The sequence below is a fragment of the Arvicanthis niloticus genome, chromosome 27 (genome assembly GCF_011762505.2).
Source record: "Arvicanthis niloticus isolate mArvNil1 chromosome 27, mArvNil1.pat.X, whole genome shotgun sequence".
Classification (NCBI taxonomy): Eukaryota; Metazoa; Chordata; class Mammalia; order Rodentia; family Muridae; genus Arvicanthis; species Arvicanthis niloticus.
In genome coordinates, this window is record NC_133435.1 from 17,323,992 (window position 1) to 17,337,832 (window position 13,841).

The 13,841-nt window shown below is 43.2% G+C and overlaps 1 protein-coding gene across 1 annotated transcript in view; it reads right to left on the reverse strand.

Annotated features, from left to right (window-relative positions):
• Positions 1-732: 732 nt before the first annotated feature.
• Positions 733-13,841, reverse strand: part of Myzap (myocardial zonula adherens protein) — an 88,648-nt gene continuing 75,539 nt past the window's right edge. Inside the window, exons 12-13 of the mRNA XM_076926237.1 lie at positions 11,314-11,414; positions 733-1,609 (exon numbers count right to left, since the gene is read on the reverse strand). Coding sequence (XP_076782352.1) covers positions 1,510-1,609; positions 11,314-11,414 — 201 coding nt within the window. The 3' untranslated portion in view covers positions 733-1,509. The remainder of the gene's footprint in view (positions 1,610-11,313; positions 11,415-13,841) is intronic.

Here is a 13,841-nt window from a genome sequence, read left to right on the forward strand (position 1 = left end):
TTGGCTGCACATGCAACCTGCTTCAGGAACTTAGAAGAATAAACTGCCCACTGATCTTGCCTTGAGACATCTCCACAGTGACTAAGGATGGGTTCCCCCACCCTTCTCTGGCTGAAACAAGAAGGGGTTCGGTGGGGTTTTCCCTTTAAATTAGAAGAGCTGAATATCAAACTTGGAGCCTTGATCAGAAAACTTTGTCTTGGCTTCATGCTTTTCTCACCTCTCTGACCCCACCTTTTCATTTCCAGCCCTCATTTCAGGTCAACCCAGTTGGTCCGTGGCTGCAGGTGGCTATAAAGGGGAATTTAAATTATTTATTTTCTATTTTTACATGTATATATGTGCACATCAGATCCCCTAGAACTGGAGTTACAGGCAGTTGAAGCTACCATGTGAATGCAGGGAACAGAATCCAGGTCCCCTGAAGACCAGCAGTTACTCTTAACTGCTGAATGATCTCTCCCGGCCTAGAAGGTTATTTTTAAAAGGAAGATCTAATTATTTTGTGATCATGAATATATCTTACTCTTTTCAGAAGGTATGTTAACAAAATGTATTTCAGGATTTGAAAAGAAATAGAATCTTATACCTCACCATTCTCCTATGAACCAACTGATGAAAGACCACCAGCATATGACCTTGACACCCATTCCAAAGCCTGTCCTGCTGAGTGTCTATCCCTTCTACATAGTCATGGATGAAATAAAAAAGAGACACTATTAGAACAAAATAGATAGAATTTATTAAATATACGCTATGTGGGTTTTAATATCAAAGAAGAGTGTGCATGAATGGACTCCTCATCCATTTAACAAAAATGTCAATTGTTACTAAACATGAAATGATTAAATGCCACAACATACAAAATTCTTTTAGGAGTGAGAAAGAAAAGAATCACAGCTTGAATAAATATAGTGATCTCAGCTGGTCCAATCAAGGCATAAGGCACACGTTAAAACGAGGGATTAGTGAATCAGAATGCAGCTACTCTGGTACACACACAAATCTCTGAACATGGCTCCCACAACCAGGCATACATCCTCCTCACTGGAGGAGAGAGCACTGCATGCTGGGAATCTTTCTCTCCAGGTTCAAGTTTTTCCAGGTACCCATGCTACTTGTGCACAGGCTTCTCCATGTGGGAGAAATACTGCTGCTAATACTTTATGGGTAAACAAAACCTTTATGCTGTAACAAAAAGGACATTTTTAACTAATGTCCTTTTCCCTCCAAACCAAAATCGAGTAAAACAGAAAACTGACTGTGAAACCTGGACTTGAGCATCCATGGAAAGCAAACAATGGCTGTGAGTAGCAGGGTCTGAAATACGACCTCATGTCCTCATGTACCAGCCCTTGCCTGTTCGTTCTCTCTGTCTCCAATGGCCTGAGATTCCCACTCTAGGTTACACCATGTCTTAGAGGAAGCAGTCACCACCCTCTCCAGACTTTTAAGTCACAGGCTTCCAGGGCCTTTGGACATCTGCAAGAGGCATCTGTCTCTGAGTGTCTAAGTCAGCGTTTTCTTTGAGGTTAACTCCAGGACTCTCGTGTACGGGGTGTAACTCCTGGAAGGCATTGTGATTTCACGAGTCCTGCCACCTGTTGGGCTGAGAAATGAGAAAAAAAGAGAAATGAGATAAAACTCTTCATATGTTTCCTATGGTAAGAAGTCAGCACTGAAACTAAGAATGGGATGATTAATAATGACGCTGCATATTTCACAGAAACACTATAAACGGGATTTGCCATGGACTGAATATTTGTGTCCCTGCAAATTCAGAGCTGAACCCCCCCCCTCACTTCTCCCCCAGCTAGAGTGATGGTGTGAGAAAGTGATGAGACCTTGAGGATGGGGCCCTCATGAGTAGGATTAGTCCTTCCGTGAAGCTCAGAGAGCTTCAAGAGAGGACAGAGGAAGGACAGCTGTCTCTGAGCCAGAAAGCAGGTTCTAACCAGATGCTGAATCTGTTGGTGCGTTGGTCTTGGACTTCTCAGCTTCCCGCATGAGAATAAATTTGCTTGATCTTTAGCATCTAGATCATCTTATCCAAATATATAACTACATTTTCCAGACTCCTTTGCAATTAGGTGGGTCATGTTACTAATGGGCAGAAATAATTCATACCATTTGAGGTTTAAATGGTACAACCATATATTTTATCTTATATGTTCACCTTCTCTTTTATGTAAGGGCTTGGGTGGGGAAGGTAGGTTCAAGAGGACTCCAAAACCTAAGGAAGTCACTGGTGGAAGAATCCTAGAATCCTGACTGACTGTATAGAGTAAGGACCAACTCTACCTGCCTCGCACTGTGATATGGAGATATAGAGGTGAACCATTGAGGCTTGAAGGTACCACAGTTACATTTCACCCCAACAATACAATGATTGAATACACCAGAAGCAGTTTACTTCCTCGCCACTAACTTCCCATGTCCAGTTATCCACGAAGTGGTATGAACTGTATCAGAAGGGTATGGGCAGGGGTATCAGATCTACACATTGCCTGTCTCCCCTAGGAGACAGTTATGTAGTAATTTATTTCAAGATTAAAATCTTCCATCTTGGAGGGAAGCTTATTAGATATAGGATGTGAGAAAGGAGGTGAAACCATGGAATGTTTAAAGGAGAGGTGAACATTCTATCCCTTTGAGGTAGCTCCTTAAGCTCAGGAAGTAAACAACTCAAAGGCTTCAGGAAGTTCCTGAAACTGACCAGATCCAATTATTCCTCAAGCATATATAAGCAGTAAAGACAGCTGATAGACACTCACAGATCAGCTAAACTTCCTGAGAGAAGCAGGAACCAAAGCCGGGAGTATGGTGCATGCATTTAATTTGAGCACTCAGAAGGAAGAGGTAGGCAGATCTCTCTACAAGTTTAAGGCCAGCCTAGTCTACATAGCAAGTTCCAGGTCAGCCAGAGCTATACACCAAAATTCCGTCTCAAAACAACGTAAAACAAAAACTAAAAGAAAGGGAGGAGGAAAAGACCAGGCTAGTTGCAGGAGAAAGGTTCAGACCAACTGATCTACCTAGAAATGACATTCTCCAACCTGATGAGCTACCTGTAGGCTGTGCAGTGTGCTCTAGCTTTCTAGGTTTAATGAGCTGTTATCTATGCTGGGGTGAGCTTTTGGTGATCTAACTGCCTTCAGGTAATTTCTGCTCCTGTAAGTAACCCCAATAAAACTCATTAGTTCGCTAAGTTGTACTTTGATGATATCCTTACTTTGGTCTGTCATTGGTTCCTTATCTGGGTAAGTAGACATTTGCTCACACCTCCACAGGTACAGTGCCACACAATGGAAGTCCATTATGTTTTTTTCCCCATACATTCTATTCTCCAGGCACATTGAAAACGACTGTTGCCCAGGCTCTGACACACCAGTGGCACTGTCTCCTATTGCTAGGTCTGATTTCTCTGAGGGTGAAGACCATGTTTCACTCATCTTTGTGACATCAGCAACTCCCAAAGGCTGAGCTTGTGACTTCTGGTCCACAGAGACATGAGGATGGACACCACAGTGAGTCTGAGGAGGGGGTGGTTCCCAGTGTGACTGAGCACAGACAGGAATCCCTGGGAGGTGGCACTTCAGGAAGTCCCTGGTGACCTGGATAAGCAGGTTAGAGAACTAGCACGGGCAGAAACCAGATGGCCTTGTGTGCCAATTCCTATGAAAATTCCATGCAACAGAAATGGTCTCCAGTGACAATATCCTAAAAGCTCATAAAATGCAAAAATATTTATAAAGGTGAACCTTCTGGGTTTCAAAAGCAGGCACTCACATCCCAACCTTTCAAAAATGCAGGGGGTGGGGCATTTTATTGAGCTGATCACTAAATGCAATAGGACTTCAAAAGCATAAGTCATTTCAATCACAGAACTGAAGTTTGCCTGTGTGCTGAAACACAACTGAGGTCCTGCTAGCCTTTTATGAATCCACAGAGGAGCAGTTTCCCTGGAGGCTGAGGGCACTAACCGAACCAAAAACAAACAAACAAAAAACAAATAGAAAGAAAAAACATCAAAGCTTTGGCAAAGGTTTACTTTATATTTTGATTTCTACAACAGAAACATGAAAATACAAGCCTTTAAAGCACTTACTATGGGCTGGAGAGATGGCTCAGTGGTTAAGAGCACTGACTGCTCTTCCAGAGGTCCTGAGTTCAATTCCCAGCAACCACATGCTGGCTCACAACCATCTGTTATGGGATCTAATGCCTCTTCTGATGTATCTGAAGACAGCTACAATGTACTCATATAAATAAAATAAAAAAAAATTAAAGCACTTACTATGTGTAGAGTACTAATGGCCATGGAGATATCTACCACAAAATTGTACCTACTAAGATATAATTGGGGGTGGGGAGTCTGTGCTGAAGAGATGGCTCTTAGATTAAGAGCACTGACTGCTCTTCCAGAGGTCCTGAGTTCAATTTTCAGCAACCACTTGGTGGCTCACAACCATCTGTAATGGGATCTGATGCCCTCTTCTGGTGTGTCTGAAGACAGCTACAGTGTACTCATATAAATAAAATAAATAAATATTTTTTAAAAAAATATAATTGAGGGGATTGGAGAGATGGCTCAGCAGTCAAGAGCACTTGCTGCTCTTGTAGAGGACCCAGGCTCAGTTCCCAGCACCTACACAGTGACTTATAGCCAGTAACTACAGTTCCAGGGAATCTGATGCCCTCTTCTGGCCTCCACAGGTATCAAGCATGCATGTGGTACACACATATGCAGGCAAGACATAAATAAAAATAAAAATAAAAATAAAAATAAAAATAAAAATAAAAATAAAAATAAAAATAAAAATAAAAATAAAATAAAATGGTATATCCAACAAATTAAAATGAAGTTGGGTGCTGGAGAGATGGCTCAGTGGTTAAGAGCAATGACTGTTCTTCCAGAGGTTCTGAGTTTAACTCCCAGCAACCACATGGTGGCCCACAACCATCTATCTATACAGGGATCTGATGTCCTTTTCTGGTGTGTCTAAAGACATTTACAGCGTACAAACATAGAATAAATATATCTTAAAAAATATTCTTTTAAAAAAAGTAAATGTGAATTTTTAAAAAAGAGATAACTGAGTTTACTGGAAACCAGGTTGCAACTTACTAAGGGGCAGAAAAAAGAAGTCTCCTTTCTCCTTCTCTTTTTTACTTTTTTTCTGTGCTCAGAGGCCAGATGACCTTAAATCATTCTCAATGACTAATTAGTATGTATCATACTTTTCAAGCTGATCTCATTTCTAAAATACAAAAACAGGTGTTTTAAACCCTTGAACTCACAGCAAGTCACACCTCATGTTACCGTTCTGTGTGTTTGTTTGCGTGGCTGTAGGGAAAGCTATTACACATACTAGGTGATGACTTTTTAGTGTTGCTGGTTTGGCTCACCTATGTTTCTATCAGTAAGCCCCAACCACGCTCTGTCAGGAAGCCCAACAAACTCATTGGTTCCCCAGGGGGAACTTTGGTGGAACAGAACTCTGGATTGTCATTGAAAACTTATGGGTGGGGACATGTATATGTAACCTAGTGTCCCCCCAACCCCACCCCCAAAGAAGAGAAAATTCCCAAAACAGAAGGACTGCCAAATCTCCCTTCCTTCCTTTCTTTGATTTTGGTTTTAAAAACAGGTCTCATTATGTGGCCTCACTTCAATCTTCCTGCCTTAGCCTCCCCAGTCAAATTTTTCCTTTTCAAGGTGAGAAATACTGACTCGAAGAATGCAGAATTTTCTGGAAGCCACACAAAAGGCAATTGGCAGATCCGAGACACAGATCTGGGTCTAACACATAAGCAGCATCTTAGCCACTTTTAAAAACTGACTTTGGAGAACAGGTTGACACACGTAGCCTGGAAATGGTCTATAGAGGACCAAACAGACAACCAGCTGGAGGACTCCAGAGCCTAGAGGCTGTAAGGAATAAGGACTTGTGTCCCAGAAAGGCTCAGCCACAGGGAGGGAAGGCAGCACTAGGGACTGGTAAACAGTCTTTGCAGACACTCTGAGGAGAACGAGGTGCCATGAGAGAAGATGGAAGGCAGGCCAGGAGGATGAGGGAGCTAGGGAGGAGCATCCTGTAAAGTAAGAGCAAGCATTGTTCCGCCTAGGAAGGGCTATAGGGAGATGGTATGGCACAGGATGAAGTGAGTGCCTAGGCCACAGGCACCCCTCTGAGCATGTCTTAGGGAGACCTGACTAAGAAAAGGAATGAGCCTTCTGCTGGCATGCTTGACAAATGCGAGCAACAAAGCACAGGCCAGTGCGGCTTCTTCTAAGTCCTCTGCTGAGTGAGCAAACCCCGCCATAACACAGGTCAGCTGCCTAAATCCCCACATGCTATGGACCTCTCCTATATTCGTCCAAAGAATGCTTTTTGAGCATCAACTGAACACCAGATTCTACAGTCTGGATGCCCACTTCCCAAAGAGTTCCAGGAATCAAAGGACTGTGGTGGGAGGGACCCACAGGAGGCGTGGCCTCACAGGAAAGTCTTAGGTAATGGTGGGGGTGTCCCTTCAAGGTGGTATGGAACCCTAGTCTAAGTTATTCTATTTCTGCCTCCTGGATCATGGTGCAGATAGTTTTTGCTCCACCATTCAGTGCCCTCCCAAAAAGATCTTGAAATAAACTAAGTCAACACAATACATATGTCTCTATTTCACCTCAGGTAGTATATTATAGTAGCAATCAGGCAACTAATACCCTAGACCAAGGCGAGTAATTTTGATCACCATTCCCAGGCATTCACAATGCTGGCAGGAAAGGGGCAGTGTGACGGGGAGCCTTAGAAGAGGCCACTACACTAAATAAGCCACCCTAGCAATTTTGTTACTTGTGAGTTAGACTTTGGGGGCAGAAGCAAGCACCTGCAGGTGTGGGAAGTGAGTGGGAGGGCTCCTGCTCCTCACAGTGAGAGCCTGCAGGGCCCAGAACACACAAGGATCACTGTTGTGTCTCAGCTGACAAGCTCTGGTATGCCCTAGGCCCTTCACTTCACACAGGGTCTGAAGCCACTGAGGGTTTAACCAAAAAGGCCCATGCGACACTGAAGCACTGTGTATCTGACCAGGCTACCAGTCATTTGATAACTACCTATAAAATTAAGTTGACAAAAATCGCCTTAGTAAACCCAAACTCATTTATATTGGATACAGTGTGTTTTACATATAAAAATCAGCATTGAGGTTTAGTTAATTTGTAATAGTGGCTATTTAAAAGAATTATCAGTGTGTGTTTGTATCTGAGTTTGTACACATGGGTGCAGTACTTGCAGAGGCTGGATGAGGTTGTTTGAGGCCTTAGAGCTGGAGTTAGAGGTGGTTGTGAGTCACACCCAACATTGGTGCCAGGACCTGGCCCTCTGCCAGAGCAGTAAGTGCTCTGAACTGCTGAACCCCTCCAGCCCCGCACTGGCTATGTTTTACTAAGTTACCTGCTTGTCTCTGTCTTTTCATCTGATCCTCATAGCAACACACAGGTTCACGACTATCATCCTCTTTCCCATTTTGAGGATGAATGTGTCCAAGTTTCAGGAGTGTAGTGGCTATTCCTGGTTGTCAACTTGACTGTATCTGGAATGAACTACAATCCAGAATTGGAAGGTTCACCTGTGATCCTGATGTTGAGGTATAGTGGCTATGAAAAGCTTAGGCCCAGGCAAGGTGGAACATGCCTTTAATCCAGATCCAGGCTTGGTACACACCTTTAATCTGGGTCACACCTTCTGCTGGAGACCTACATAAGGACATTGGAGGAAGGAAGACTGTCTCTTCTTCGCCTGCTTGCCTTGTGGGATAGAGCAACTGTTAGATCCTTGGACTTCCATTCACAGCTACTGTGGACCATTGCTGGGGAGTTGGACTACAGATTGTAAGTCATCAACAAGTTCCCTTACTGTATAGAGACTACCCATAAGTTCTGTGACTATAGAGAACCCTGACTAACAGTCATCGACCTGCCCAAGGCTGGAGTTAGCCAGCGGCTGGCAGGGTGGGCACCCAGGTGCCCTGACTGTTCCACTATGCACACTGCTGAGCTTTTTGTGGCAGGAGGATGAACAGAGACCACTTCTGCATAACAGAGGCTCAATCCAATATATTCTGATCAAAAACACTGTGGGAGGCTGTATAGCAAAGCACTCTGATCCAGGTGTGGTGGCTCACGCCCACGGGCCCAGCACTTGGAAGCCAGAGACAGCAGGATCAGGAATCCTTAGCTACATAGTGAGCTTTAGGCCAGCATGGGATACATGATCACCTGTCTTAATAAAACCAATATGTAAGTAAAATAAGGAAATAAAATAAGTAAAACAAAAATACATAAAAAAGTTAAATATAAAAATATTCTGGAAACCTTAGGGAAGATTTTACTTTTTAGGTCTAAGTTTGAAGTCCACATAAGAAAAAGACTTTTATCAGGATGCAGCTTGCTGGTCTAGTGCTTTTCTTCTTCCCTCCCTTGTATGTGTCTATATGTGTATGGGCATGTGGGTGCCAAGGTATACACATGGAGAACAGAGGATCCTTCCACAGTGTGGGTCTCAGGGATCAAACTCACGTCCTTGGGTTCGTGGCAAGCAGCTTTGCCCACTGAGCCATCCCACCAGCCCAGCCTCCCTCAACTTACTGAGTCATTTCAGGTACAAAGGGCAGTACTCAGCTTCAGAATCTTGGTCTCCCCCTAGCTGTGCAGCTTCCAGAAAAGAAGAGTTGTTGTTTTCTCTGGACCTCAGATTTGCTTCCTTTGAAACATAGGGATTCATGTAGACTATGGGGTTCTGATCTGTTTTTGCCCACAGGCTTCTATTTAAGCCAGACTTACTTAGAATTCAACATCCAAAATTAAGTGCTGGCTTAGTTTAGTTGGAGCTAAGAAGGCTGTGGGGAGGGAAGATGCTCCCCAGCGAGCACCTCAATAATCATCCTCCTCCACCATCCTCCACATCTCCCCAGAAGCCTCCCACAACAGGGCAAAGCCTTGTAAGAAGCCAAGTGGAAAACCTGCCTCAGGATACCTCAGAAGCTCTCCTCTCCTCACCCCTATGACCTGAGGGTGCTTTTCACATAGTAGGCACTTCATAAATATTTGAGAGGAAACGGGTGAGATATTATTCTGCCCTTTCGGAAATGTGGTTATGTGGTTTTCATTTCCTCCGCTGACTGACCTAAGCAGTTAAACCGCCACAATGGATCCTGAGGGAAACCCAAATGCTACATTTATGGAAAAACTGCCTTTCGATTCTGACATGCCTTCCAGGTTCACTGTGGCCATAAGTTAAGGCTCTGTCAGCACTTCCATTATGAAAACTGTTTTGTGGTTTCATAACGTAGCCATAAAAGTTTGCCCCCGGCTATCCTTGGGTGCACAAATTGAAAAGCTTGTTTTAAGTCAAAATGTGGGAATCAGAAAACAAACAATTTATTGGTTTCAGACATGGTTTTGTGCCCGTCTCGGCCAAACAAGATTTATGATGTGGGGAAATAGAATGAGCTGAGATACTTGGTTTCTGAAAAGCCTGAGAAAGAGGGAAATGGCCAAATTACTTATATTTCAAAAGGGTCCCCGAACACAATCAGTCATTCTTTTGCTTATATTTTCATCAAGTAAAGTGTGCCCTACGAGATGCTGAATCTACTTTATGTATTCTTGTCTTCTTTTAAAAAGCATTTTCTGTTAATTCTGTTAGAATGGTATAACTGCCTGTTTACCTGGATATCAGAAAACTGTCAAAGAAAGTTCAGCAATGCTGGTAGGTAATAAGTTCCTCAGACGACAGCAAATGGCTGGGTTTAATCAATAAGAACCCATCAGTCACAGATTTGAAAATTGCAGGAAAGTGAAGTCTCACCCTACCACATTAGTGATGCTGAAAACTTGGTAAAGCTGCTGACTTTTCAGACTGGGAGGCCAAGGCCTCAGCACAGAAAGAACTCCTAGACACCAGGCTACAGGTGGTTAACAGGACCAGACCCAGGCACTCCACATCCCAGCCGGGCAATCAACTGGTCACTCCTTCCCACCAGATGTTACAGTGAAAGGTCGTAGGATCTGACATAGTTGCTAGATCACTGCTGCCTAACACAGTACAACGCACTCAAGTGCACACGCCTTTACCAAGAGTCCTTTCTGGCTCTCATGATACCAGGGCTTGGCAGTTCATGACTCTGGTGACCAAAATCACAAGCCACAGGGCATTAATAACCATATTATTTTACCCCCTCTGGGCTGAGCACAGTTGAGCACCTCGCCATGGTAAGTATGTTTCAGTTAGAGGCAAGACACTAAACCACAGGTTCAGCTTTCGCTCAGCAGGACACGGACCTCCATGTGAGAAGCTGACCAATGAACAGGTCAGCCTAGTAATGAAGCTGGATGGTCAAAGGTAGGGTTATAGTCTGTCTTAGAGTTCTCATTTGCAGTTGACTAACGCAGGAAAGGATTTATTTGGATTACACTTCAATAGCACTGTTGATCATCGAAGGAAGTCAGAACCAGAACTCAAACAGGTCAAGAATCTGGAAGAAGAAGCTGATGCATAGGCTGTGTAGGGTGCTGCTTACTGACTTGCCCTCTCTTGGCTTGCTCAGTCTGCTTTCTTATAGAACCCAGGACCATGAGCCCAGGGATGGCTCCACCCATAATCAACTGGGTTCCCCCTGTCCCTATCAATCACTAATTAAGAAAATGCTCTATGGGCTTGCCTACTGTCAGATCTTCTGAAGGCTTTTTCTCAACTGAGGCTCCCTCTTCTCGGAGACACTAGTTTGTGTCAAGTTGATGTGAAACTAGCCAGCACACAGTCTAAGATCATTATGATGAACTAGACTCAAACTAGACATTTGAACTTTCAGCTACAGTACTAAGGAATGGATGGATTCTGTCCTCATTTGTATGCTCCCTCTCATGGTAACCAGCACACCCTCTAACATGGCTATTAACGTCTTCCTACCTCGTCCCTCCTCTATACTCCACACTCAGGCAGGAATAAATCTTGTTTCTCTCTGTAACCCAACTGTCTGGCACAGTTTGTAGAATGAATGAATGAGTGAATGAATGAATGAACGAGGAAAGGCATGCAGTAACTGATGGCCCTGGCTTCCTCAGTTTTTCCTTCACTGTCTCCTCCACCCCACGCCATCCTTCTGCCTACTCAGAAGTCACCACTTAGCTCTAGAGATGCATTTTTCATAGGAAGAATTCGATTCTGTTCATCACAGCCCAAGAAAATATTTTTCTTAAGTCAAAGAAGGATTTTTTTTTTTTTGTCAGAAAAACAGGAAATTCCTAAATACCTGGGTAGAAGATCGCAGCCTACTCCAATTTCTCTCGTTTCCACTTCAGTCTTGGGCTGGGTTTCTGTCAAATAGTCCAACCTGCTTTGTAGTTCATTATTCTAGAATTGAGAAGAAAGTAGACTTAGGAAATCAAACCTGCAGCACTGACATCCATCACAAGATGTGCCCTCAGAGCTGATGTTGAAGAAATACATCGGTTTCATCGTTATGCAAAGATCTCTGTGTGTGTACACATGCACGTCAAGCTGTGCATAAGTGAAGAGAACGTGCTGGCTATGTTATAGCAATAGCTGCTATTTTCGATCAAAAATTTGGTGTAGGGACAATGAGATGGCTCAGTGTGTAAGGGTGACTGCGGTCAAGGCTGATGACCTGAGTTTGAACCCCAGGACCCATGTGGTAGAAGGAGAGAACCGACTCCTACAAGTTGTCTTCTGACCTGCATATGAGCTATGTTGCATGTTTGTGAACACCACATGTGCACGTACACGCATGCGCACGCACACACCCACATACACCAATGTGTTGTAGATGTCTCCCCAAATATACTAGTTTTCTTTCTGTGTCAACAAACTATGTTAACGAAATCACAGTATCCCATTGTATGGATGCACAGTATTTATTTAACGAGTCTTATACGATGGGCAGTTAGATATTTATCACATTTTTGGCATTATAAATAAGGTGCAAGTCAACTTTTAACACTCCCTTACTAAGCTATAAAATGAGTAAGTCTATTAATTTAATTTAGTGGGAAATGCCTCTATAACTGAATAATTAGTATTTCATAGGTGTGGAAAAATTCAGAATCTCAAACACATAAACTAGAATGAGCTCCTTGGGATTAAAATTAGCATTCTGTATACTTCTCATAATTTTTCTTTTTAAAAGCTAGAGCCAAACATTGCATAAGCTAATGATTAGATGCCCAGGACTTGGAAATGCACCCCATGGGGAAAATGAAGGACAAAGGGGCAAAAAAAAAAAAAAAAAAAAAAAAAAAAAAAAAAAAAAGCTGAGGATGAGGCTTCTGGCTCAGCTTCTTTCTAGATCCAGGGGGTTCAGCACCCTCTTCCGGCCTCTAAAGGGTGTTGGATCCCCTGGAGCTGAAGTTATAGGCAGCTGTGAACTGTCTGATGTGGGTGCTAGGAACCAAACCTGAGTCCTCCACAAGAGTGGCGAGTGCTCCTAACTGCTGAACCATCTCTCCAGCTCTATAACTGATTTGTTAACAAGTTCTTGTACATATTTTTTGGTAATGATAAACTCAAAATTTTAAAACCATAAAGGCCCTATCTGTTATCTTGGCTGGATTCTTGAAACTTGACAAGTAACACATACAAGATAAAATTTACTGAATAAATGTATAAATAAATAAAAATAGATACAATGAGGGTTTAAAAAGATAAGCAGAAAAAAATCACAGTATTTGTCTTTAAAAAAAAAAAAAAAAAAGTCTGAGCTGAGCTGAAGCATGGGTCCCAGATACTGAATGCCACATGGAATTTTTAAAGTCCTTTGGAAGGGGCTGAAAAGATGGATCATTGGTTAAGAGTATCGTCTGCTCTTACAGAGGACCCAAGGGTAGTTACTGCACCCACATGGGCAGCTAACTACCGTCTGTAACTCCAGGTCTACCAGATCCAACGCCTTCTTCTGGCCTTCAGGGCACTACACTATGGTGCCTAGACAGGAATGCAGGCAAATCATTCATATGCATGAAACTAAATAAATCTTTAAAAAGGAAGGGTTATAAAAGGTCCCAGGGAAACAGGATCATTTGGTTTGAAGGGATGTGGGTTGCCATCAGTAGCCCCCTCTGAATGAGCAATGCCAAGGAGCTGTTGTGTAAAACTTTGGTCTGCATGAGGTTCTGAGACATGGAAATGGTGTAAAGAAAGACCATGTACCCACCATGCCCTAGCAACTGATGAGCTATGACAGACCTACGGTCTTACTCTGTCCAGAAAGAACGAGAGGGGCTGGCTCACCAGGGCAGGGCACACTCTTCTGGACTCTCCAATTTATAAGCAAAGAGAAAAGCAAAAGAGGTCTTTCTTGCTAACAACTCCAGCCCTCATGGCTGTTCCTCTCTAGTGCAAAGACTTTAACCTTGAAGGTTTCATGGACTAACCAGGGTGAGGATGTATCATCAGGGGGCATAAGAGGAAATGTTGTCTGACCTGGCACACAGGGAAGGGTGGACACGTGGCCCCAAAATGTTTTGTTTAATTTCACCGGCATTCTGTGTATAATATCAAATGCCCACAGAAGCACAGAAGTTAAAAATTAATAGTTATAAAAACTGAACGAGATAAGTTTTAATAGTGTGTATCTTCTGTATATCAGACAGTGTAGCAGAAGGCAGTGGCCAGAGAAAGGAACACAAACGATGTGCATCCCCGCCGACTGCCATCTTGCCAGGGTACCGATAACTGAGCAGAGCAACAATGTGATAGCATTACAAAAATATCCACAAAGTATTAGAGTAAACCCGCAAGGGGAAGTATCAGAGTCAGGAGAGG